Raw genomic sequence first — 26,617 nt, forward strand, 5'->3', positions numbered from 1 at the left:
AGTGAAAGCCTGGAATTCTAACCACTAGGCAATCAAGGAAACTGACCACTAGTTCCCAAGGGAACTCTTTGGGAAATATTTTAAAAAATTAGTATCTCTCCATTTTCGCAAATGTTTTAAACTGCCTCAGACAACATTTTGTACTTGGTTATATCAAACTTCATTGGTCTGTCTTGCATTTGGAATGAATCTTTTACCCATGCATGGTTTCATAGCATCATCCCTTGATCACTTGGAAAATATTGGTTCACTAGGTTATGTAGATTTTCCAAGTGTTGACACATCACTGTATAATCACATTCATTAGTTAAATATTAGAAAAGTTTCATTTGGAAGCTGTTAAGCTCATAGTGGAGGATGGGCGATCACTTCTTTTCCTTGAAGTGACAAGTCACTTTGCTTATTTTGGAGAAACTGCCAAAATAGCCGAGTCTGAATAAACCATACTTTGTCTATTAGTCATTCTTTCAAGCAAAAATGGTCTTCCATGCCATATGTGAAAATCCCACAGCTAACATTATACTCAATGATGAAAGACTGAAAGCTTTCCACCTAACATCAGAAGGGACTTCCCTGGTGGTCCAGTGGCTAAGATTCCATATTCCCAATGCAGGGGGCCCAAGTTCAATCCCTGGTCAAGGGACTAGATCCCACGTGCTGCAATTAAGACCTGGCACAGCCAAATAAATAAATAATTTTTTTTTTTCAAAAGAGAGAAAACAAAGACGTCTGCTTTCACTGCTTCTATTCAACATGATTTCTGTTCAGCATATGAAGTTCTAGCCAGAGTGATTAGGCAAAAAGAAGGAATTAAAAGCACCCACATGGAAAAGGAAGAGGTAAAACTATCTGTTTGCTTAAAATCCTAAGGAGTCCATTAAAAAAACCCACTACTACCTGAACCAATAAATGATATCTGCAGAGTTACAGGATTCAAGATCAAACACAAAACTGAATCGTATTCTTTCTACACAGCAGCAATGAACAATCCAAAGATGAAACTAAGAAAAAACAATTTCATATAATAGCATCAGAAAGAGTAAAGTATTTAGGAATAAATTTAACCAAAGAGGTGAAAGATTTGTACACTGAAAACAACAAAATGCTGCTGAAAGAAATTAAGGAAGACCCAAAAAAAGACATGTCGCATTCATAGATTGGGAATGACTCAGTAGTGCTAAGATGGCAGTACTACCCACATTGATCTAAAGGTCCTGTGCAACTCCTGTTAAAATTCCAGCTGCCATTTTGGTAAAAATTGACAGGCTAATCCTAAAATTTATTAAGAATCTTAAGGAGCTTTAAAAAACCAAAATAATTTAGAAAAAGGACAAAGGTGGAAGATTCACACTTCTTGATATCAAAACTTTTACTACAAAGCTACAGTAATCAAGATGATGTGGTACTGGCATAGGGATAGACATATAGACAAATGGAATAAAAGAGAGCCCAGAAATACACCTTCATACATATGGCCACTGCAAGTATGCCAAGTCTTTTCAATGAATGGTGTTAGCAAAACTGGATAACCACAATTAAAAGGATGAAGTTAGACTTTCACCTTATATTACATATAAAAATTGGCTTTAAATGATCAGAGACCTAAATTAAAGAGCTAAGTACCAAACCCTTAAAACAGGCGAAGATCTTCATGATGTTGGATTGGGCAATGATTTCTTGAGTTATAACACCAAAAGCATAAAAAAAAAAAAAAAAAGATCAGTTGGACTTTATCAAAATATAAAAACTTTATCCATCAAAGGACACTAACAAGAGAATGAAAAGACAACCTGCAACTGGGAGAAAATATTTGCAAAGCCTATATTAGGTAAGGGATTTAAATCCAGATTATGTGAAGAACTCCTACAGCTCAACAGAAACACACACACACACACATAAACACACACACAAACCCAGTTCAAAAATGAGCAAAAGATTTGAGTAGACACTTCTCCCAAGAAGTTATGTAGTTGGCCAATAAGTGCATGAAAAGATGCTCCGTGTCATTAAGAAAATGTAAATAAAAACCACAAGATACCACTTCACACTCTTTAGAGTGGCTATTATGAAACAAGGGAAACTAACAAAAGTTGGTGAAGAGACATTGGAATCCTTTTCCATTTCTGGTGGAGATGTAAAATAGTGTGATCACTTTGTAAAGAATTTGGTGGTTCCTCAGAAAGTTGAAGTGGAATTACCATATGATCCACTGATTCCACTAAGTATCTACCCCCAAAGAATCAAAAGCAGGGACTTAGATATTTGTATACCTGTGTTCATAGCAGCATTCTTCCTGATAGCCAAAAGGTAGAAACAACACAAGTGTCCCTCAGTAGATGAATGGACAAGCAATAGGTGATGTACTCATGTGATGGAATATTATCCAGCTATAAAAAGAAATGAAATTCTGATACATGCTACAACATGGCTGAAACTTAAAAGCATTGTACTAAGTGAAATATAGCAGATACAAAGAGACAAATATTGTAAGATTCCGCTTATATGATGTATCTAGACTAGGCAAATTCATAGAGACAGAAAGTTAGAAACGAGGTTACCAGGAGGCTGGGCAGAGGGAGAGTAGGTAGTTATTGCTAACGTTTCTGTTTGGAATGATGAAAAATTCTGGACATGGGTACTGGTGATAGTTATACAACATTGTGGATGTACTTAATGCTACAGAATTGTACATTTAAAAATGGCTTACAAAAGAAGATATTCCTCAAAAAAGCAACTTCTTCAACTAACTAAACATGGCACAAATGCTTTTTGTGAGGACAACTGTTCATACAGCAAGAATGCTTCCAGGGTACCTCTCATTTGGTCACACGTAATATTTTTAAAAATATTCTCAATATTCAAAATTTAAAGAAATTAATGGTCTTCTCTGTTTCATCAAGGATATTCCGAAGTGCAGCTAGCGTTTTGTTTTTGATTTTACTGCAAGTCATGGTGATGAATATGGTGCCTCTGTGTACAGTTCAGGGCTCCTGCCTTGATTCAGCCAGAACACGAGCAAGACACAACTCTCCATTGACACTGTGCCTTTGGTGCGAGTGTCAACCCAGTGGAAAAGAGGAATCGTGTCACGTCTTAAGTAGTAGTGTGGAAGTAGTTTTAACGTTGCAAACTCTGAAAGGGTCTCAAAGACCCCTAAGGATTGCATAGCACACTTTGAGAACTACTATATTGATATACAAGTTTTAAAAATGCTACAGCCATGTTGTAGAGAATTGAAAAGTAGTGCAAGGAAAAAGATCGTGATTCATGCTGCTGTTATTTTGATATAGTTCCGTTTAGTCTCTTAAAGAGTGACTTGATGTTATACTGCTCCAGTACTGTCGTATAATTCTGGAGCAAGGCAGGATAATCTTAATCCTCTGTTATGTTTGAACCATTGTACATTTCTAGGGAACAGAATATCAAGGCTGGTAAATAGGTTTTAATAATTGCTGGGCCTATAGCTAGGGTGTAGCTGCTTAGATTGTTGTTTTGAGGAGTTCAGCGGGTAAAGGTTAGAATAGAAATGTGGAATAGAAATGTCTTCCTTGGACTTGGGAAAGAGATATGACATTGTCATAATTTGTTCTTTGTACTATTTTAGTCTAAAATTCATAGTTTTAGAAAATCTTTATCTAATTTCTTCAGAAAAAAATTTTTATTTTCTTCGCCTTAGGGGATTCCGTTTATATGTATATTTGGCTACTTGATGTCATCCCATAAACCACTGGTACTCTGGTCTTCATTTTTTTCCCAGTGTTTTATTTTGAGGATTTTCTATCACTGTGCTTTTAAGTTAATTAATCTTTTATTCTGCAGTAGGTAATCTGCTAAGAGCCCCTTCCATTTTAGTTTACATGTCCAGAAGGTAGATTTAGATCTTTTTTATGTCTTTCATATCTTTAACATGTACAAGAATTTCTCTGCCTTTTTGTACAAATATAGTTAAAATAATTATTTCGATATTCTTGTCTATTCTGTCATTGGTGTCACTCATGAATTTAATTCTGTTGATTTGTTGTTATCCTTACTTGCTTATTGCTTCATTTCATGTTTGCTGATTTTTGATTGGATGCTAGACATTGTTAATTTTACTGTGGTAGGTGCTCTATACTTTTGTATCCTTATAAATATTCTTGAGCTGTATTTTGGGATATAGCTGAATAATTTGATCCTTTTAAACTTTGTTAGGCAAGGCCAGAATAACTTTCTTTTTAAAATATTAACCTTTTAAAAATTGAAGTATAGTTAATTTTGTACAATGTTGTATTAATTTCAGGTGTATATCAGGTGTAATTACATATATATATATATATACACACACACACACACACAGAGATAGTTCCTTGTGCTATACAGTAAGTCCTTGTCATTTGTTTTATGTATAGCAGTGTGTATATGTTAATCCCAACCTTCTAATTTACCTCTGCCCCTCCATTATCTCCTTTGGTAACCATAAGTTTTTTTCCTATGTCTCTGAGTCTATTTTTGTTTTGTAAATAAATTCATTTGTATCATAAGCGAAATACGATATTTGCTTGACTTAATAGTCTCTAGGTCCATCATGTTGCTGCAAATGGCGTTATTTCGTTCTTTTTTTAGCTGAGTAATATTCCATTTTGTGTGTGCGTATACACACAGATATATATGTTGTTGGTCAGTAGCCCAGTCATGTTCAACTCTTTGCAGCTCCATGGACTGCAGCGTGCCAGGCTTCCCTGTCCCTCATCATCTCCTGAAGTTTGCCCAAATTCACGTCCATTGTATCAGTGATGCTATCCAACCATCTCATCCTCTGACACCTTTTTCTTCTGCCCTCAACCTTTCCCAGCATCAGGGACTTTTCCAGTGGGTCGGCTGTTCACATCAGATGACCAAAATACTTGATCTTCAGCTTCAACATCAGTCCTTCCAATGAGTATTCAGGGTTGATTTGCCTTAAGATTGACTGAGTTGATCTCCTTGCTGTCCCAAGGGACTTTCAGGAGTCTTCTCTAGCACCACAGTTCAAAGGCATTAATTCTTTGGCACTCTGCTTTCTTTATGGTCCAGCTCTCACAGCCGTATGTGATCACTGGGAAGACCATAGCCTTGACTATACGGACCTTTGTTGGCAGAGTAATGTCTCTGCTTTTCAACATACTGTCTAGGTTTGTCATAGCTTTCCTGCCAAGAAGCAATCATCTGATTTCATGGCTGCAGTCACCATCTGCAGTGATTTTATTTTATTATTATTATTTTTTATTTTTTTTAAGCTTCTTTTTTTTTTTTCATTTATTTTTATTAGTTGGAGGCTAATTACCTCACAACATTTCAGTGGGTTTTGTCATACATTGACATGAATCAGCCATGGTGCAGTGATTTTAGAACTCAAGAAGAGGAAATCTGTCACTACTTCTATTTGCCATGAAGTAATGGGACCTGGTAGCTCAGCTCTCCTGCAGTGCAGAAAACCCCAGTTCAATTCCTGGATCGGGAAGACCCCCTGGAGGAGGGATAGGCTACCCACTCCAGTATTCTTGTGCTTCCCTGGTGACTCAGACGGTCAAGAATCCGCCTGCAGTGGGAGACCTGTGTTTGATCTCTGGGTTGGAAAGATCCTCTGGAGGAGGATATATACACATACATATCACATCTTCATCCATACGCCTGTTGGTGGACATTTAGGTTGCTTCCATGTCTTGGTGATTGTTAATAGTGTTGTTAATGAACACTGGGGGCATGTATCTTCAAATTTAAGAGTTTTCTCCAGATAGATGAATAGCTTTTAATTTCTAGCTGCGTGCTGGAACTACCTGTGCTGTCTGAATTACAAGATTCCTCCCGCCGCCTCCTATTTGAGAACTGGGGCGTGTTCCCTGTACTCCTTTCGTATGGGTCGTGCCCAACCTCAGGTGTTGCCCTTTGCTCATCGGTGCTCAGCTGTGGATTTCCTGACCTTGTGCTCTTATGCATGTCTCTCCTTTCTTGTATTCTGTACTGAGAACTCCAGCTGCCATGGTTTCCCCAGACTCAATTCTGTTTTCTCAACTCAAGAGACTGTCAGGTTCTGCCTGGGTCCCCCCTCCCAGTGCTGAGACCTGGAAATTCCAGGCAGTAAGTGTAATCAGTCCTAAGAGTTCATCTCCATTTGTTTCCCCTCTCTTAGGGACAGTCCTCTGTTGCATGATGTCTACTGTCTGGAAACCATTATTTTATATATTCTGTCCAGTTTTTTAGTTCTTTCAGGGAGGGCATATCCAGTCCCTGCAAATTTCATCTTGGCTGAAAGTAGGGGTCTCAGTCTAAAATTTAATTTGGTGTTTGGGTTTTCCAAATTCAGATACCATTAATCTTCATCATGTGATTGCTGTATGCCTGAAAAGTTCAAATGTGGTCTAATCTTCTTTACTCCCTGTCGCACCACACATATCAATTGGGCACTCTCTCCTTTATGTTGAACAGAAAGAGTTCAACAAACCTTTGCCTTTATGTGTTTTCCACTTTATAGATGTGGAAACCAAGGCTCAGAAAGTTAGACTACGTTACCCAAGTGTATGAAGTTATTAAGTGCCAGGGCCTTTTTAATTTAAGCTAGTCTCCCAAGTGTTTATTAACAGTTACTTTGGTTATCTTGGTTTGAATTTAAAGGAATAATGATTGTGTGTTTCATTTCATATTACAGAAACAATCCCTTAGAGGCCATATTTCAAGTAGTATATGAAATGGTAAACTACATAAACTTGGGGAAGTTAAAACATTTTAATAGACTTGTCTTTTGAACAGGCAAATATTCAATACTGTGATTTACTACAGGATTAGGTATTCACATAGATAGCAAGAGAATTTCACTCAGAATATTTCTAACAGAACATAGGCTTGATTATGCAGATAGAGAGGGAATATGAAGGTACCCTGGCCCTTGCCTCCCCTCAAAGAATCAGTGATGACTTTTATAAGACCAGAGCAGTATAGAGAAGTAAGCAGTGAATGTTGAGTAGAATGCACGAAAGCCTTTTTGTAATCACTTTGCTCTAATAGTGCCAACCAAGACTTGCTCTAAAACCATAATACTTGTGAAGTCTACAACTGCATTTAAATTAGGACATCTTAAAGAACAAGCTCAAAAGCTGGCTACAAGAATGTCTTTTTTGCCAGACTGTAGTATACAAAGCAGCAAATGCTTGCTAGAGATACCTAGTAGCATGAAAATGTTAGAAACATAGTGAACTTGAATCCTGGAAACATATATATATATATATTTTAGTTTTACTTGCTGCTTATTGAACCTGAAGTGTATGTTTTGTTCGGAAAGCTTAAAACCCTATATATTTGTTAAAGAAATGGAATAAAAAACTCCCATTAGCATTTTTCTTTACTCTTTGTTTAAACCCTTCCCCTACTCCTTTTACATGCAAAACACTCATCCTGCTTAGCATCTAATAAAATATATCTAAATGATTTAAGTATTCAGAGTTACTATTTCTTAACTTGTTTCATTCTTATTCTTATGGTATTTTTCTTATTTACATTTAAACTAATTAGTTGAATGTTTTATTTACCCTGTAAGGTTGAGCCAGATTGTAGCGATCCCTTTTCTTCTATTCTTCTGTTCTAACTTAAAAGAGCATGACTAAAAAGCCACTTGTTTTTTTAGTGGCTTTTTAGAAAAGGAAATCTTTCATCATTATTTCTGTTAACAGTGAGTTTGAACTAAGTTCTCTGTTTTCTTAAAAATAATTTTGTTTATGTGTTTATTTATGTCTGTGCTGGGTCTTTGTTGCCGCGTGGGCTTTTCTCTAGTTGCAGTGAGCACGTTGCTCTCAGTTGCAGCGTGTGGACTTACTGCAGTGGCTTCACTTGTTGCAGAACTCAGGCTCTAGGCCACGCGGGCTTCAGTAGCCGTGGCACGTGGACCTGTTTGTTGCTCTGTGGTGTGTGGGATCTTCGCAGACCAGGGATTGAGCCTGTCTCTCCTGTATTGGCAGGTGGATTCGTTACCACTGAGCCACCAGGGAAGCCCCAAGCTAGGTTCTTTTGACATGAAACATTGTGAAGAGCTCTTTAGGGCTGTATATGACTGAATGTTACCTATTTTATTTTTTATTACTAGATTAAGGTTGCATAGATTTGTTGAGTGATTAAGGCACTGCTTAATACCACAAGACCTAAGTATTTGATTTTTTAAAAATTAGAGATATACACTTACTGAAAAAATATGGGAGGGGGAAAATGTTAAGAGAAATGTACATATGCACTTCAAAATAGTTGTAATAAATTTTATGTCATGTATATTTGTCATTACTTTTAAAAAAGAAATGGCATGATTCAAAGGCTATTGAAATTTTCTTTATGCAAGTATTCAGCAAGTATTTTTTAAAATTAATTAATTTATCTTAATTGGAGGCTAATTACTTTACAGTATTGTGGTGGTTTTTGCCATGCATTGACATGAATCGGCCACAGGTGCACATGTGTCCCCCGTCCTGAACCTCCTCCCTCCTCCCTCCCCACCCCATCCCTCTGGGTTGTCCCAGAGCTCCGGCTTTGAGTGCATCGAGCTTGCGCTGGTCATCTGTTTTACATATGGTAATGTACATGTTTCAGTGCTATTCTCTCAAACCTTCCCTCCCACGCCTTCTCCCACATAATCCAAAAGTCTGTTCTTTACATCTGTGTCTCTTTTGCTGTCTTCAGCAAGTATTTTTTTTTTAATTTAATTTAACTTTTGCTTTTTGGCCATGTGGTGCGGCATGTGAGATCTTGGTTCCCCAACCAAGGATTGAACAAGTCCCCCTGCATTAGCGCACAGAGTCTTCACCACTGGGCCGCCCCAGAAGTCCCTGCAAGCGTTTTTGAAATCTTGCTCTCAGTGCACTCTAGGTGAACATCAGGCTTGAATTCACAGGTGGAAGGATGAGCCTGTATAGAGACCCATAGTTTCTTGGTGTCTTGTGGAGAGAAGCACTCAGGCACAGTCCAGGAAGGGGGCGCAGCCTCCCCATGCACCCCTGCATTCTGGTTTACGGGGTCAGTGTGATAAATGAGGTAAAGAGCATGTTTGGTGCCACCTTTGTATAGGAGTTGCTGAGAACCAGCTGCCTGGTCGCTAGAGACTTTGGAGGTGGAGGTTCCTTTGGAGCATGTTAGGAGGAGCCCCTGGTCCTAGTCAAGCTCTTTGCCAGGCAATGCAGAAAGAGCAAGATGGCCAGTCAGGGGTCAGATGCAGTAATCTGAGAGGGATGGTAGTTGTTTGGACTAAGGTAGTAATTGAACTGTGGTGGAAATAAAAAGTCACTGGATCTATAAAATAATTTCATATATATTTACACATACACACATTGCATATGAGTATCTTATTCCTCTGTTTGCTAAGTAGAATTCTGTTTATGGGTTTGCCACAATTTGTTTATCCACTGATGTACATTTTAGTTGTCTCCAGTTTTTGGCTACTATAAATGCAGCTAACAGGAACATTCATGTCCAAGTCTTTGTGTGGATATATATTTTAATTTCTTCGGAGCAAATATTTAGGGTGATATGTGTATGTATGTATGTGTGTGTGTGTGTACACACACACACACACACACACACACACTCATATTTTTTTAATAAGAGAAGCCTGCCACTTCTGTCCTTTTCTGACTCCATCCTACATACCCCCATACTCCCAAAGGGAGAAATGCCAAATCTTTTCAAAACTGTTTCAGTTTCTTTTAAATTTTTAGAAGTTTATTGAGATGCGATTGACATACAGCATTATGTGAGTTTAAGGTGTGCAGTATGTTGATTTGATAAAAGCTCCATTTCATTTTGATTATCCCATGTGAGTGAATTAGCAGATAGGTTATTCTCAACAGTGTCAATGGCCTTATACAGATATTCACAAATCTATTTCCCTACTTGCTACGTCCATCGCAAGTTTCCTGCTAGACAGGCCGTAGTAATATCTTTCAGACATCTCACACTCAACATGTCTAAATACTGAATGTGTCCTCTTCATTAGCAAACCAACTTCCTCTTCTCTAAGTTCCCTTGGTTAGTAGTATATAGTGGTGACAGGCATTAGTTATGAGACTGACTCTTGGATTAATTTCTTTCAGCCAAGGTTTCTTTCATCTATAAAATGGGAATAAGAGCAGAATCTGTCTTAGAGGATTGTGTGTGAAAATTAAATAATAAAAAATATAAAATGCCTGACACATAGTAAGCCCTTTAAAAATGTTAGCTTTATTGTATATGTATGGCTGCGGCCTTTCGAAGTTCACATGAAACTACCACAACATTGTTCACTGGCTATGTAAGAAAGTGAAAGTCTCTCAGTCCTCTGACTCTTTATGACCCCATGGACTGTATATGAATTCTCCAGACCAGAATATTGGAGTGGGTAACCGTTCCCTTCTCCAGGAGATCTTCCCAACCCAGGGATCGAACCCAGGTCTCCTGCATTGCAGGGGGATTCTTTACCAGCTGAGCCACAAGGGAAGCCTGTTCATCGGCTATACCCCAATAGAAAAACAAAAAGTTTTTTTTTTTAAAGTATTAGCTTTATTAATATATTATTTTTAAGACCCTACTCTCAGCTGCGCAGGCTGTTTCATCATCTCTTCCCTCCTACTAGTCATCTCATTTTCTTGGCTTGCTTCTGCAGTCTTTCTCAAGTCTGTCTTATTTTACTGCCCATTTTTGGGCTCCCATTACCTTTCTACTGCAGTACTGTCCTGATTGAGCTTGCTGCTTTTTGTCATTTCCTCCCTGTTTCATCTTGCATACTGCTGTCATTTATGGCCTTGAAACAGATTCGATGTCACTCCTCAGTTCCAAACCCTTAATGACTTCCTGCTGCATCTGTAATCTCTCTCATCATGGTAATTAAGTCTCTACATTTTGAGTCCTGCCTGTGTTACTCAGTTTTATCACATGCTGCCATGATTCTACATTCTAGCCCATGCTAAGTCGCTCAGTAGTGTCTGACTCTTTGTGACCCCATGGACTGTAGCCTACCAGGCTCCTTAGTCCATGGAGTTTTCCAGGCAAGAGTACTGGAGTGGGTTGCCATTTCCTTCTCCAAGGGATCTTCCTGACCCAGGGATTGAACCTGTGTCTCCTGTATTGCAGATGAATTCTTTCCCACTGAGCTACTGGGAAGCCCATGTCCATCTATTTGCCAGTCCCTGAACTTTTTTTCTGCTGAGTCTTTGCTTTGGTCATTACCTTGACTTGCCCTCCCATATTGCCTTTGAAATCCCATCTATTCTTTAAAGTCCAAGAAGCCTCCTAAAATACACTAGTTTTAATTAGTGGTTCTCCCACCCATGCTCTTTTGACACTTTACTCTAATCCTCAGCAAAGTCTGCCTAAATGTGTGAGTTTGCTTTCATAACTGTTCAGGGCCAGGAAGACCTTCTTTCCTGTGTTATCTGGCGTTGTCTTTATCTATAGCTTTTTAATAAAACCATATTAAATTTTGTAAAATGCTAATTAAATGCTACTAACTAAAATGCTAACACCAGAGTTGTACAGACACAGATTCTTGAACTTGAGAATTATTTTTCATGGAAAATGCATTGCAGAAAATGGCAGTGATATTCTCTGATTTTGATGCCTCCACATAGAGGAGATTCAGTAGATATAGAAAATTTCTTCTTCTTTCCCAACTTTTGAGAACAGTACAATCTCGTAGTTACTCAGCGTTTGTTCTAGGAAACCATATATTTGAAATGGAAATGGATGTCTGATAAATAATATACTCAGGAGTTAAATAATTAATGACAATTTGATATGCTTTTTATGTATTTGATTAGATTCTATTAGAGCTGTCTCTTGCTTGGTATATAATTTGTCTGTATATCTGTATATTTTAAAGTTTTTTTTTTTTTAAGTTCACGGGATAAAACTTCTGAAGGTGCTTGGTAGTTTTTGTCACTTGTTGAGGGGTATGAGAAGTCTTGGAGATTTCTGTATTATATTACGGATGTATTTGTATATTCTTTAAGTCACTGGTGTAGAGAAATAGTGGGCTTCCCTGGTGGCTCAGACCATAAAGAATCCGCCTGCAGTGCAAAAGATGAACCTTTGATACTTCGAGGGCATCTTCTCCAGGAAGACCTCTTAGAGAAGGGAATGGCTCCCCACTCTAGTATTTTTACCTGAGAAATCCCGTGGGTGGGGAACCTGATGGGCTGCAGTTCATAGGATCACAAAAAGTCAGACACAGCTGAGCAACAGAGCATGCACACATAGAGAAATAGTAATCAGTTCTCAGGGTTAATTTACTTATAGCTGCAGACAGATGCTCCAGTGTATGTAACTTACAAAGTTATCTTTCAGAATTTGGGTTGAGTAAATTCAGAGGTTATTTTGAAAGATAGGGAAATCTGATTATATTCTTGACCTCTTTAGGAAACAATGATGATAGTACCTTAAGTTAATGTAACTTAGTGAACATTTGCTAAATGTTCTCAATGAGTTTTAAGCTGTTTTGTTTTTTCCAAATGCACTAAAAGCCAAAGATACTAACTTATAAATACTGTGTCTTTATAGTGTGTGCTTTAATGAGAATATCACATTAATCATTTAAAAATAGTGACAAGGATAAGTGACCTGTTTTACATGAGTTAGGAAAGAAGGAATGTATCTGTGAAAAAAAAAATAAATCTTTTCCAGTAGTAAGTGGAGAAGCATGACGAATCCTTAGTGCCTTAACTTAAGTGGTCAAAGTTAACATCACCAGTGATGTCCTGGGACTTCATGTACCCTCCAGTATTATGTGATGAGATAGGAACCTCTGTGGTATTGTGACCATAAAGCTGATAACCCCAGTCAAAGCATGAGAAAAACATCGGCTAAATAGAAACTGAGACATGTTCTACAAAATACGTAACTGGTACTCCTCAAAACAGTTAAGATCATGAAAAATAAGGAATGACTGAGGAACTATTACAGACCAGGGGAGACTAAGGAGATGTGTGGATAAATACAATGTAGTATCCTAGATTAGATCCCCGGATAGATAAGGACATTAATGGAAAAAATAACTGGTGAAACCTGGATAAAGTCTAGGGTTTAGTTAATAGCACCGTACTGACAGTTTCTTAGTTTTGACAGATGTACCACAGGAATATAAGATGGTACTATTAATGGAAACCATTGAATGAAGGGTATATGGGGGAATGCCTCGTACAATCTTTTCAACTTTTCTGTAAATCTAAAATCCCACAATAAAAAGTTTATTTAAAAAATGAATATTTTTCAATCCTATAAATTTATGGAATGTCTAAGTGCAAGGCAGTGTGCTAACCACTGCAGGGGATAGTGTACAAGACACCTTCACTGTGCCTGTCCTTAAGGAGTTGTCATCCAGTTGGGGAGTAAGATACCTGGTACACAGTGGAACATGATGAAGCCAGTACAGAGTATGAACAAGAAGCTGGGAGGCATGGCAGGGGTGTGTCTGAATTTGAAAGTGAAAGTGAAAGTGAAGTCGCTCAGTCGTGTCCAATTTTTTGCGACCCCATGGACTGTAGCCCACCAGGCTCCTCTGTTCATGGGATTTTCCAGGCAAGAATACTGGAGTGGATTGCCATTTCTGAGTTTGAAAGTAGACACTAAATGAAGACTGGGAATACATTTCTGAGAAGATAGCATTTTAAATGAATTTTGAATGGGCAAGATTTCTGTAACCATAGTCAGTGGAAAGGAAATGATATGTATCACACCAGCAAGCCAGGGCTCTTGAATCACAGACCTGCTCTATCACTTACTAGCTCTGTGACCTGGACAGCTTATTTGGTGTTACTAAAGTCTTTGTTTCTCCTTGTAAAATAGGATTAGTAATTTCTTTTCAAAGCACTGTTATGAGAATTAAATGAAGTACTTATGTAGTTTAACAAAGTATCTGATACCTGAAAAAAGTCCAAGTGTTGGTTTGTCAGTCCTGTCTGACTCTCTGAGGCCCTATAGACTGTAGCCTGCCAGGCTCCTCTGTCCAAGGAATTCTCCAGGCAATAATACTGGAGTGGGTAGCCATTCCCTTCTCCAGGGAATCTTCCCAACCCAGGGATCCAACGCAGCTCTCCTGCGTTGCTGGCAGATTCTTCACTGCCTGAGCCACCGGAAGAGCCTATCTGATACATAGTAAACTCTTAATGTTAAGTACTAGAGAAAGAGAGACATAGATTATTGATGTAACACCATCACCATAGGCCTGGGGCTTGGGAAATACTGAGTAGTATATGTCTGGAAAAGTGAATCAGGACTACACTGTGCGTGCTTAGACTTATAAGTAGAGTAACTTGAACGTTTTTGGTAGTTATTGGTAAATCATAGAGGATTTTGGTGTAGGGAGATTAAGGAGATTGAGTCTATGTTTTAAGGTTGTAATAAAATTAGAGGGTCATGTTGGAGATTCTTTTGCAGGCTGCTGCCTTCCCCTTTACCTGGTGAATGAGATTACTGTTTCTTTAGGATTAAAGTTCTATGAAGTGGCTCCAAATGCTCTGAATAATACTGTTCTAATCTGTTACCATGTAACTTGGGGGGTCTCAAAAGCATGACCATTAGTATATTATCAAATATACTTAATATGTGTTAAGTAAAAAAGGTCACTGATATTTTTAGACATTGGCTTAGTACTTTTTTTTAATAGGTGATGGTTTTTGCTTCACCTCCCTCCTTTTTTTTTTTTTTTAAAGCAGCTTAAGCAGATAAGAGTTAAACAGTACTTCATTGACTTCCTGTGAAGCTTTGCTGAAAGAAGTTCCGTTGTATCTATTTTTAAAGCTGATTACTGTGAGCAGAGGATGCTGCTATTGAGTTATAAATGTCATCTCAGTATGTTCTCACTCAGCGTTCTTTGGATGACACTAGTGTTTGCATATAAAGTTTTGGAGTTTATTGAATAAAAAAAGCAACACAGTTATCCCTCAAATGGTACCAGTAAATGAAATACTTAAAAACATTGATCATGTCACTGTTGAGCAGTATGATTATTTCTCATCATCTGTGTAGGTTTTACAGCTCACACCATGACTGAGTGGCAGAGTGAGTTATATTGTGACCTTATTTGGGAAATATTTTACTGCTCCAAAATGGTATTGTATAATGGTGTGCAGCTTGTTTGTCAATCATTGTATTAAGTGTTAATCATTCTGAAATTTACTCCCTGGGAAGTACAGGATCACTGGGTCTACAGATATTATTAAAATAGATTTTTGGGGTTTTCCCCACCAATGTTTTATTATAAAATTCTTCAGTCATACAGAAAAATCGGGAAAAATTTTACATAATTATGTACTTATCACCTAGATGCTACAGTTACCTAAATTATTGTTTTCAAGAGGAAAGTTCGACTTTCTCTGCTTTTTAAAAATAAAACCTCTGAGTCTTTGAACCATTTTCACATGTGACAGTATTTTCACTTAGCTGGGATGATTTTTTATGTTATTTTTTCAGAAATGATAAAATTCTTTGAGTAAAATCATTCAGTACATATTCTGGAATTTAGTAGACCCCTAGTACTAGAGTAGACAACGGTATTTTAATTTATTCCCATATATGGTTCATACAAGTAACTTTAAATTCCATAAAATGTAAGTTTATTAAATTTTTGCAGGCAGAAATGTACTTTTAAAAATTGTTGTTTCTTGACATAATTTCTAGCCCTCTGTCATATAAGGGTAAAATGCTGGCTTGCTTTCTCTCATGACTTCTTCAATCTTATTATGCAGTTAAACTGCTGAAGTTAAGGTTTCTTTTCCAGTTTCAAATCAGTGACAATAGCATACATTTATACATTTTTATAAGTGGAAAGATACCTTTGGGAGTAATTGGTTCCAGTTTCCTTATATTACATTTGAGTCGATGGAGGCTCAGAATGTTTAAATAACTGTTGCAGGACACAGTAAATTAATGGGAGACCAGGAAATACATTTTAGATTTCTAGTTGTCTTTTTTCCCCCTGGTGGTTTTTTTTTTTTCCCCCTGTTTTTTGGCCATGCTGCACAGCATGTGGGATCTTAGTTCCCTGATGAGAGGTTGAACCTGTGCCTCCTGCAGTGGAAAGAAACATGGTATCCTAACCACTTGACTGCCAGCGAAGTCCCGAGTCATCTTGACTGTTATCATATATATTTTCAAGTCCTCTTTTGTGGAAAGAATAAACAGAGCATGCTTGTCAGTTATACACTTTAGCCGCTGAATGGCAGCAGTTGACTATCAAAGTGTAGTTTCAGAAAAAGTAACCATGAGACTATCTTTATGAGTACATTGGACTGATTGTTTTGTAAGTCATCATTAAGTTTTTTTCTAGAAGATCTCAATCTCTTAATATTAATTTCTCAAAAGTCTTTTTCTTGAAACTTTTTTTGGGATGGAACATTCTCATTGTAACAAAAAAGAATGGTACTGTTTTCTGTACTTAACTTAAACATTAATAGATATACTTTAATATAGAGGGTTAATATAGCTCCCCATACTGTGTTCTTTTTTCCATTTCCTCTTTGCAAAGTACTTTGTGACCAAGAGTAACATGGCAGCTTGTGTTTTAGTATTTTGTGTAATAGAAAATTCATTGGTTGGCATCCCTTAAAGAGTTTTCTGTTTGTTTCATATTCCTATAAAGGCTACTTTCCAACACTGTCTTGCTTGATCTGCAGAAATGGTGATTGTGGTTTCTGTCAGGTTGTATTTATCTTTTTACTTTTGAAGCTAAAACAGGAACAATGATCATTTAATTTTCAATATCCTTATGTATTGGTGATACATAAATCTTAGTCCCTTTTAGCTGAAAGTATACATGGAAAAATGTATACCATTACATTAGGCCTGAGGTACAAAGGTACTTTGGCTTTTAGAGTAGGACCTGAGGTGGGGGAGAACTCACACCAGTCCTGAACCTTTTTAAAAATTGACACTGCATACTGAATCAGCCTTTGATTCTGGGGAAGTTGTGAGAGGAAAAGAGAAAAGAAAGATGGAAGCTATAGAGTAGAATTTGTAGTTACTTAGATGTGAAGGTTAGTGTTAAGGGTAGTAAAAATAACTGCCTTCAAATACTGAATTAAAGAAAAGCTTTTGCTACCACTCAGAGTTAAGAAAGACAAGTTTTGTCTTTAGGGCATTTACAAGGAAAATTGAATAGTTGTGTTCCTCTGTGGATCTTTGGAGAAATGTCAGAACACATTGTATAAGTTGAGGTAACTGCTGACAGAATTTTGAAATGTAATTGGTTGCTTGTAATAAGCCCAAATATCCATCATGCTTCATTGCTCTAAGTTTACAAGTTTAGACGGATTTTGCTGGTTAAAATTCTGCCCTGAAGGCACTGAACCATAAGCCTACTGCCTTAAAATGTTTTTGAATAGAACTGCAACTCAAGACCATTTACCAAATACTCTGATCCATACATGGGCTTTTATAGTTTTTTTTCCTTTTAAGAAGTGTGATGCTTATGGTGCACATCTCTGGTGGTTTTAAGAAATATAAGCTGGCTTTTTGGGGGATGCATCCTTGAGTAGGAAAATGTCTTAAATTGATTTTCAGTAACTATTTCAGCCAGCACTTCAGATTGTTCTTATGCACCTGGTGCCATTATATCCTTGTGGTCAATAACTTTCTCCTTGTTGTGGCTTACTCCACACATTAAAATAGCTTTTTGGCCCATTATATTTTGGTTCATGTATTTTATCTCTGATTCAGCATAGTACTGCATACCTGGTAGATTCTTAGTAGAAAATTATTTGAAAAGTCAAAGATGTTGACGTGGCCCAGTCACCCAAAGACTGGCTTCCTACCGTCACTTCAGAATTGGCTTGAAAAATCACCTCTCAGAGAGGACCGTAAGATCATCCTCTCTAAAGATAACAACCATACAGGCCTCTCTTCACATACCCTGCTTTGTTTTTCTTCAAAGCCTTTTTCTCATACAACCCTGATACCAAGGAAATGAGAGTGCTCTAAAACCAGGAATTTTTGTCTTGTTCATTGTTGTATCCATCCCTAGTGCCTAGCACATAGTATGCAGTCACATATTTTCTGGAGGTGTAATAAAGGTTAGAAATGATGCCAGAAGGATATAAATATACATCAGAAATGAATTCAGCCCTCATGTACACAGATAACTGTAGTACAGGATGGGTTCAGATGACATGGAGAAGAACTGCAGTGAAAATACTCAGGGTATTTTAGAGTTTGTTACTTCTATCTAGCCTCTTAGGAAAGTGACATTTAAGCAGGGTCTTTTTCAAATTAAGGAACAAATGCATAGTGATTCAGAGATAAAAAAGTGAATTAGGGTAGTATGTATAAGAAAAGGTAAAATGAAAAAGAAATGCAAAAAGGCAAAATGGTTGTCTGAGGAGGCCTTACAAATAGCTGAGAAAAGAGAAGCTAAAGGCAAAGGAGAAAAGGAAAGACATACCCATTTGAATGCAGAGTTCCAAAGCGTAGCAAGGAGAGATAAGAAAGCCTTCCTCAGTGATCAGTGCAAAGAAAGAGAGGAAAACAATAGAATGGGAAAGACTACAGATCTCTTCAAGAAAATTAGAGATACCAAGGGAACATTTCATGCAAAGCTAGGCACAATAAAGGATAGAAATGCTAGTGGAGGTGATGGAATTCCAGTTGAGCTGTTTCAAATCCTAAAAGATGATGCTGTTAAAGTGCTGCACTTGATATGCCAGCAAATTTGGAAAACTCAGCAGTGGCAGGACTGGAAAAGGTCAGTTTTCATTCCAGTTCCAAAGAAAGGCAATGTCAAAGAATGCTCAAACTACTGCACAATTGCACTCATCTGACACGCCAGCGATGGAGAAGGCAATGGCACCCCACTCCAGTACTCTTGCCTGGAAAATCCCATGGACGGAGGAGCCTGGTGGGCTGCAGTCCCTGGGGTCGCGAAGGGTCAGATACGACTGAGTGACTTCACTTTCACTTTTCACTTTCATGCATTGGAGAAGGAAATGGCAACCCACTCCAGTGTTCTTGCCTGGAGAATCCCAGGGACAGCAGAGCCTTGTGGGCTGCCGTCTGTGGGGTCGCACAGAGTCAGACATGACTGAAGCGACTTAGCAGCAGCAGCAGCAGCACACGCTAGCGAAGTAATGCTCAAAATTCTCCAAGCCAGACTTCAACAGAATGTGAACCGTGAACTTCCAGATGTTCAAGCTGGATTTAGAAAGGGCAGAGGAACCAGAGATCTGCCTCCTGAGAAATCTTTACGCAAGTCAAGAAGCAACAATTAGAACTGGACATGGAACAACAGATTGGTTCAGAATCAGGAAAGGAGTACATCAAGGCTGTATATTGTCACCCTGCTTATTTAACTTATATGCAGAGTACATCATGCAGATGTCAGGCTGGATGAAGCACAGGCTGGATTCAAGATTGCCAGGAGAAATATCAACAACCTCAGATATGAAGATGACACCACCCTTATGGCTAAAAGCGAGGAAGAACTAAAGAGCCTCTTGATGAAAGTGAAAGAGGAGAGTGAAAAAGCTGGCTTAAAACTCAACATTTAGAAAACTTAAGATAATGGCATCTGGTTCCATCACTTCATTGCAAATAGATGGGGAAGCAAAGGAAACAGTGACAGACTTTATTTTTGGGGGCTCCAAAATCACTGCAGATGATGACTGCAGCCATGAAATCAAAAGATGCTTGCTCCTTGGAAGAAAAGCTATGACCAACCTACACAGCATACTAAAAACCAGAGACATTACTTTGCCAGCAAGGGTTCGTCTAGTCAAAGCTGTGGTTTTTCCAGTGGTCATGTATGGATGTGAGAGTTGGACTATAAAGAAAGCTGAGTGCTGAAGAATTGATGCTTTTGAACTGTGGTGTTGGAGAAGACTCTTGAGAGTCCCTTGGACTGCCAAGGAGATCAAACCAGTCAATCCTAAAGGAAATCAGTCCTGGATATTCATTAGAAGGACTGGTGTTGAAGCTGAAACTCCAATACTTTGGGGCCACCTGATGTGAAGAACTGACTCACTGGAAAAGACCCTGATGCTGGGAAAGATTGAAGGCGGGAGGAGAAGGGGACGACAGAGAATGAGATGGTTGGATGGCATCACTGGCTCAATGGACATCTGTTTGAGCAAGCTCCGGGAGTGAGTGATGATCAGGGAAGCCTGATGTGCTACAGTCAATGGAGTCGCAGAGTCGGACATGGCTGAGCAACTGAACTGAACTGAAAATATTCAGTTTGGCAGGAATATGCTAGTGAAATTAGTTATAAAGGTAGGTTAGACCCAGGTTAGTGGAAAGTCTAAAAATCAAAGCTGAGCTGGATTTTGTCTCATTGGTACTATTGAAATTGTGCCCTCCTCCCCTTAAAAGGTAATTAGTTATATGTGGTGTGATTGAACATGTATAGGAATAGACTGAAGACAAGTTTTTTGATTGAAGTATAGCTGATTTACGTTTCAAGGGTACAGCAAAGTGGTTCAGTTTTATATATATATTCTTTTTCAGATTATTTTCCATATAGGTTATTGGAAGATACTGAATATAGCTCTGTTGTACAGTAGGTCCTTGCTGTTTATTTTGTGTGTAGTATTGCAGATGGTGATTGCGGCCATGAAATCAAAAGATGCTTACTCCTTGGAAGGAAAGTTATGACCAACCTAGACAGCATATTAAAAAGCAGAGACACTACTTTGCCAACAAAGGTCCGTCTAGTCAAGGCTATGGTTTTTCCAGTAGTCATGTATGGATGTGAGATTTAGACTATAAAGAGAGCTGAGCACCAAAGAATTGGTGCTTTTGAACTGTGGTGTTGGAGAAGACTCTTGAGAGTCCCTTGGACTGCAAGGAGATCAAACCCAGTCCATCCTAAAGGAGATCAGCCCTGGGTGTTCATTGGAGGGACTGATGTTGAAGCTGAAACTCCAATACTTTGGCCACCTGATGCGAAGAGCTGACTCATCTGAAAAGACCCTGATGCTGGGAAAGATTTAGGACAGGAGGAGAAGGGGACGACAGAGGATGAGATGGTTGGATGGCATCACCGACTCAACGGACATGGGTTTGGGTAGGCTCTGGGAGTTGGTGATGGACAGGGAGGCCTGGCATGCTGCAGTCTATGGGTTGCAAAGAGTCGGACACGACTAAGCAACTGAACTGAACTGAACTGTATATATCTGTTAATCTCAAATTCCAAATTTATTAACACATCACTCAAGGAAGGTTAGTTTAAGTCTGAGAATGTTGCTTTGAGGTGCTAGCATTTGTTTGCAGAAATACAGTAGGCAGTTGGAAAGCTACCAAGGCCTAAGATTTGGGAATCTCTTGCAAAGCAGTTTTTGAATCCTTGAGTTAGCAAAGAAGGAGTCGAGAGAGTGCATGGAGAAAGAAAGGAAATGGAGAGCAGATTCTTCAGTTCAGAGCAGATTCTTGGGAAATAGCTATTTTTGGAGGATAGATAGTAAAACCAAAGGAAGAACAAAAGCCAAGTAGGAGAACCAAGAGAGGATGACACTGGAGAAACTAAGGAAAGACATTTTCAGGAGGACGTAGGATTCAAACTGTTTCTTCCAAAAAGATCTTTGGTGTAACTTTGTAGTATGTGTATTTTCTATCATATATGTTACTCTGCTGTACTGTTTAGCATAGTTCTTTACACATAGTTCTCAGCAATTTAGCACATCTTAAGGGAATCAGGACTCTCTCTTGCTTATCTTTAAAGATTAACATTTGGCAAAATGTTACATAAATATTAAGGTTTAGTGCATTGTGCAGTCTGGTGTCCTGCTGAAAACTTGTGGAAATCATTGGGAATAATTTGTGCTTTGCAGATTTTCTATCATATTATCTGTGATATATATATCTCAATAGTCTCTGTGTGTGTTTCCTGTTTACTAAAATAGTAACTGTCCTAACCAGCAACAATTGAAGGCTCTCAAAGTACCAAGAGGAAAACAATTACTGGAGTTTAGGGACTGGATAAGTGATTGTGTTTTTCAACTTACTTACTTACTTGAACTTTACAACTTACTTGAGCTATTTGGCATATGAATTATTTTAGACTGACTTCAGTGAATATTGATTTTATCACTTTTTCGGTGCTTTCAGAAATAGGAAAACTAGAAAGAGTAAAACTTGATACAAGTGCTAGAAGACAGATACCAGAAAACTGAAGCTGATTTGTTGAAAAGCTGATTAGAAAGATTTCAGAAGTATTTGCAGAAAAGTTAGCGCTGCAGGGACTTGGTGCAGCATTTTATCCAAGAAGGACAAAGATGGGACCAATGGTGAAAAGAAAAATCTGTGTTAAAGAGAATTTTGAGGCAATAAAATTGATCATGGATTGACTTGAAATTTTATTGTCTACTTGTATGACAAGAATTGACTTTTTAATACATAAATACTAATTATTGAGGCAAGGGAAAATAGGCAACTGTAATAGTAGCTGATTTGGTGAAGAGCAATATCTAAGACATCTGTATCTTGTTCTGTAGCAGTACCGTTAAAGATTACCGAGATAATCTGATTTAAGCACACACCTGAAAGTAGAGACATCGTCTGGTGTGTTGAACTGGTGCTTTATAACCACAACCATTAAACAGAGGTTGTCAGGCTAAAGTTAACTTGTTAAAATATAGTAGTAGCATGTGCACTTATTTAGAAATTTTTACATAGTTTGGATTTTAGCTTTTAGTTTTTGAAAAAGAAAAAGAAGTTCCTTAAAGAGGAAAACTTATCTCTTTTATGTCTGATTAGTGAAAATATTTGTTCTGGGTATTTAAATAGTCCTCTTTATTGAGGATTTTTAATTTAGATGAGTTGGGATAATTTAAACATCCAGATTAGTTTATGTAAAGCAGGAAATAATATATTTTGCTTTTCTAACATCTCTTTTGTGAGTGAATGGTTATAGCAGTGTACAACTTCTTACACTTTTTGGTTGAGTCCTCTTTTACCTATCAGCCTAAAAAAGGTAGATTTGTTCATAGAAATTTATGCTCAGTTATTAGGCCTGATTAATTTAAGATTAAAAGTCTTGAAATAGATTACTGTTAAAATTATTTTTTTCTTATTTACCTGTTAATGCCTATTTGAACGGAGGGAAAGGAGTGGACTTTAGTGAATGCAACAGTCTTTCTTGCATTATAATCACACACCTGGTGTAGTAGATTCAGCACATTTAAAATAAAAATAATTTTATGTGCTCATTTAACCATTGCACTTCTGATCATTTTTAGGCGAAACCTGACCAAACTGTCCCTGATCTTCAGCCACATGCTGGCAGAACTAAAAGGAATCTTCCCAAGTGGACTGTTTCAAGGAGACACGTTTCGGATTACTAAAGCAGATGCTGCAGAATTTTGGAGGAAAGCTTTTGGGGAAAAGTAAGTATTAAAATAATGAATTTGAACTATGAAGAACTGAAGCTTGTGTTTTGGGTTTTTGTTTAGTTTGAAACAGAAAAATAATGAATATATGCATAACTACTCCCAACTTTGGTAAATATTTACCTAGTTTTTCTTTTTTTTTGCTCTGATCATTTTTTTTTTTTTCCTTAAAGAAGTAGATAGACCTTTGCAGTTGTGTTGAAACCCATGCTGTTCTCTTTTTTTCCTCATCCGTTATGCTGTTAATGAACACATACATTTCAAATTATTTGCTATTGCAAACAGTGCTGCAGAAAACAAAATTGTATTTACCTTCATATGCAGGAGTTTCTCAATACTTAAATACTTAGGAGTGGAATTGCTGAGTCAGGGGATTTCACATCTTCTGCTTTGCCAAACATTGCCTAACTGCTTTCCAAAGTGGTTGCACCAGTTTCTGTTCCTGTAAGTAGTGTGCACATGTTCCAGTAGCTCTGCAATTTGGCTAACACTGGTAATATGAACTGGTATCATATTTTGCTTTATATTCCTAATGACAAGGGAGCTTGAGCACCTTTTCACATTTGTCACCGGTCTAGATTCTTTTTCTGACTTGGCTGTTTCTATTCCTGACTTGTCTATTTTCCTATAGACTTGTCTTTTTCATGTTGTAAGATACTAATTCTTTGTTAGTCACTAACATTAGAGATGTCTTCTCCTAGTCTGTGGCTTGTGTTTCCACTTTGCTGTATTGTCCTTTTTTAAAAAAAATTTTTTTTTATTTGGCTGTGCTGCGTCTTTGCTGTTGCACAGGCTTTTCTCTAGTTGCTGCAAGCAGGGGCTACTCTCTAATTGTGGTGGCATAGGCTTCTCATCGCAATGGCTTCTTTTGTTGTGGAGCACAGGCTCTAGGACATGAGGGCTTCAGAAGTTCAGGTTCCCGGGCTCTAGAGCACAGGCTCAGTAGTTGTGGCGCAGGGACTCAGCTGCTCCACGGCACGTGGGATCCTCCTGGAATAGGAGCAAGGATTGAACCCATGTCTCCTACATTAGCAGGTGGATTCTTTACCACTGAGCCACCAGGGAAGCCCATGATTTAAGTCAAGTTTTTGTTTCTAAGTATTAATATAAATGTTCTTGAATATACTCTGAAATTTTAAATCAAAGAACTGAAAAAGTAGAAAACAATAAAATTTTTCAGTTGAATATACAGATCCTAATGTAAGCCTCTCTTTGAATGCTTTTTTTTTTAATTGCAATATAGTTGATGCAAACTGTTAAGTTAGTCTCAGGTATATACTGCGTCTTGATTTTATGTATGTTAAATGCTTGCTTTATTTTAAAAAGTTGTGTTTAAACATCAGATATAGAATAATTAGCGATTTTTAAAAACCTAGTTGAAGAGGATAGGCATGAGTTTAACTTTGTTACTTTAACTTAGTAACTATCTACTTTAGAAAAGAGTTTGAATTGCCACTTGATCTCTTACTTTCAGGCAAGTGAATACATAAAGAAAGGCATGTAAATAAAAACAAAATGAGATTTTATTTTATTTATTTTTAAATCTTGAGAAATAGAAATCCCACAGTACCCTTTGCTAGCCACATCTGGAGTTTAATCATTCTTTTGTTAAATAATTTCTTCTTCATCTGTATCAGAACTCTTTTCTTCCTGTACCTTAAGCTTTATATTCCTCAAGTTTAGTCTTTGATAGTGTGGGTTCCTCAAAAGAATCAGAGTGTTTTATGTGCTTTTAAAAGGTTAGTTTAAACACACTATGTGAATGAAGATCTGGCCACAGGTTACATCTCTAATACTAAAAGGATAATCTCATCTCTCTTCATGCTTCTCTAATACAACAAATGTCTGAAGGTGAGAAAGGGAATTAACTTGTGGCATTCTGCCAAAGAAAAGTGGGAAAAGATGTTTCTATTATAAATTTACTCATTAGCAAGTTAAGAAACGTATCATTTATACCCTTTCTATTATAAATGTAAAATATAATTCAGTTTCTCTAAGAAAATTAAAGTGGATTTTGAGAATTTAAAGAGACTGTGTTTTCCTTGACTGTAGTAGTGCCTGGAATTATCTGCTATCTTATTCTGTGCCTTCTCTCCCACCCCCACCCGCATCCTAGGACAATAGTCCCTTGGAAGAGCTTCAGACAGGCCCTTCATGAAGTACATCCCATCAGTTCTGGGCTGGAAGCCATGGCTCTGAAATCCACTATTGATCTGACCTGCAATGATTATATTTCAGTTTTTGAATTCGACATCTTTACAAGACTCTTTCAGGTAGGATGCTAAAATGTTGGCTGAACTAATTATTGCCACTATTCTGAAGGGAAACCTTCTGAAAAAATAACATTTGGACATTTGGGAGTTTGCCTTTTATAAAAGTATTTTTATTCTAGAAACTATAGTTTAAAAAAAGGTTAAAACTACTCTGTATTTTATATTTATATAGATATTTGTAAAAAGAGTAACTATATAATCTGCTTATTCCCCTCATATTTATAATCTTTCTTTTTTTATTAAATATTCCTTTTTACATCATTTTTTTTTTCTTTGCATCATTTTAATGGTTGTATTTTACCCTAAAAGTGGGTATAATATACTTCCTGGGTTCAGTTACTGGACATTTATGTATGTTTCCAGCTTTTTCTCCTGTGGTATTAAAATTCTTGACTAATATTGAGATGCATTGATGGTTTGCAACTTCTTTCCTTTTCTAAAAATAATGTGTGTATATGCTACCTTGCATAAACCTTTATTTGGAACTTACTTGCACATCAGGCCTTGCCCTGTTTTCTCTGTTTTTGTCTGTTGCTTAACCTCTGAGGCTGATTGTATGTTTGGAGCCAGATGGTCTGATTGAATCTCTTATTTCCTTAGCCCTGGTCCTCTTTGCTCAGGAACTGGAATAGCCTTGCTGTAACTCATCCTGGTTACATGGCTTTCCTGACATATGATGAAGTGAAAGCACGACTCCAGAAATTCATTCACAAACCTGGCAGGTCAGTGGAATGAAGCAAAGAAGTTTATTCACCTGAATTTTATTCTGTGACCTTTGCTGAAAAGGAGGAAACATGATCTTTTACTAGTTCCCTGGTGGCCACATTTCTATGATAGGATTGTCTGTTTATCAGAGGAATTGACTTATTCAGATACTATGATTTGATAAATGCTTTCAAGCCACTTAAGAATTAAGCTTTTGTGTCTTTTACTTTTGGTGTGAAGTCATTGAAAAATCTATTATTGATGGTCTTTTTGAATTTTGTCTCTGTCTCATCTTCCACCCTAATG

At 37.5% G+C, this 26,617-nt stretch overlaps 1 protein-coding gene across 2 annotated transcripts in view; it reads left to right on the plus strand.

The window, feature by feature from the left end:
- Window positions 1–26,617, plus strand: part of CBL (Cbl proto-oncogene) — an 87,284-nt gene that overhangs the window by 30,853 nt on the left and 29,814 nt on the right. For both annotated transcript variants that reach the window (XM_043900912.1, XM_043900920.1), the window contains 3 exons: window positions 23,184–23,330; window positions 25,450–25,606; window positions 26,207–26,328. In XM_043900912.1, the coding sequence (XP_043756847.1) occupies window positions 23,184–23,330; window positions 25,450–25,606; window positions 26,207–26,328 (426 nt within the window). The remainder of the gene's footprint in view (window positions 1–23,183; window positions 23,331–25,449; window positions 25,607–26,206; window positions 26,329–26,617) is intronic.

This window comes from Cervus elaphus, chromosome 1 (genome assembly GCF_910594005.1).
Source record: "Cervus elaphus chromosome 1, mCerEla1.1, whole genome shotgun sequence".
Taxonomy (NCBI): Eukaryota; Metazoa; Chordata; class Mammalia; order Artiodactyla; family Cervidae; genus Cervus; species Cervus elaphus.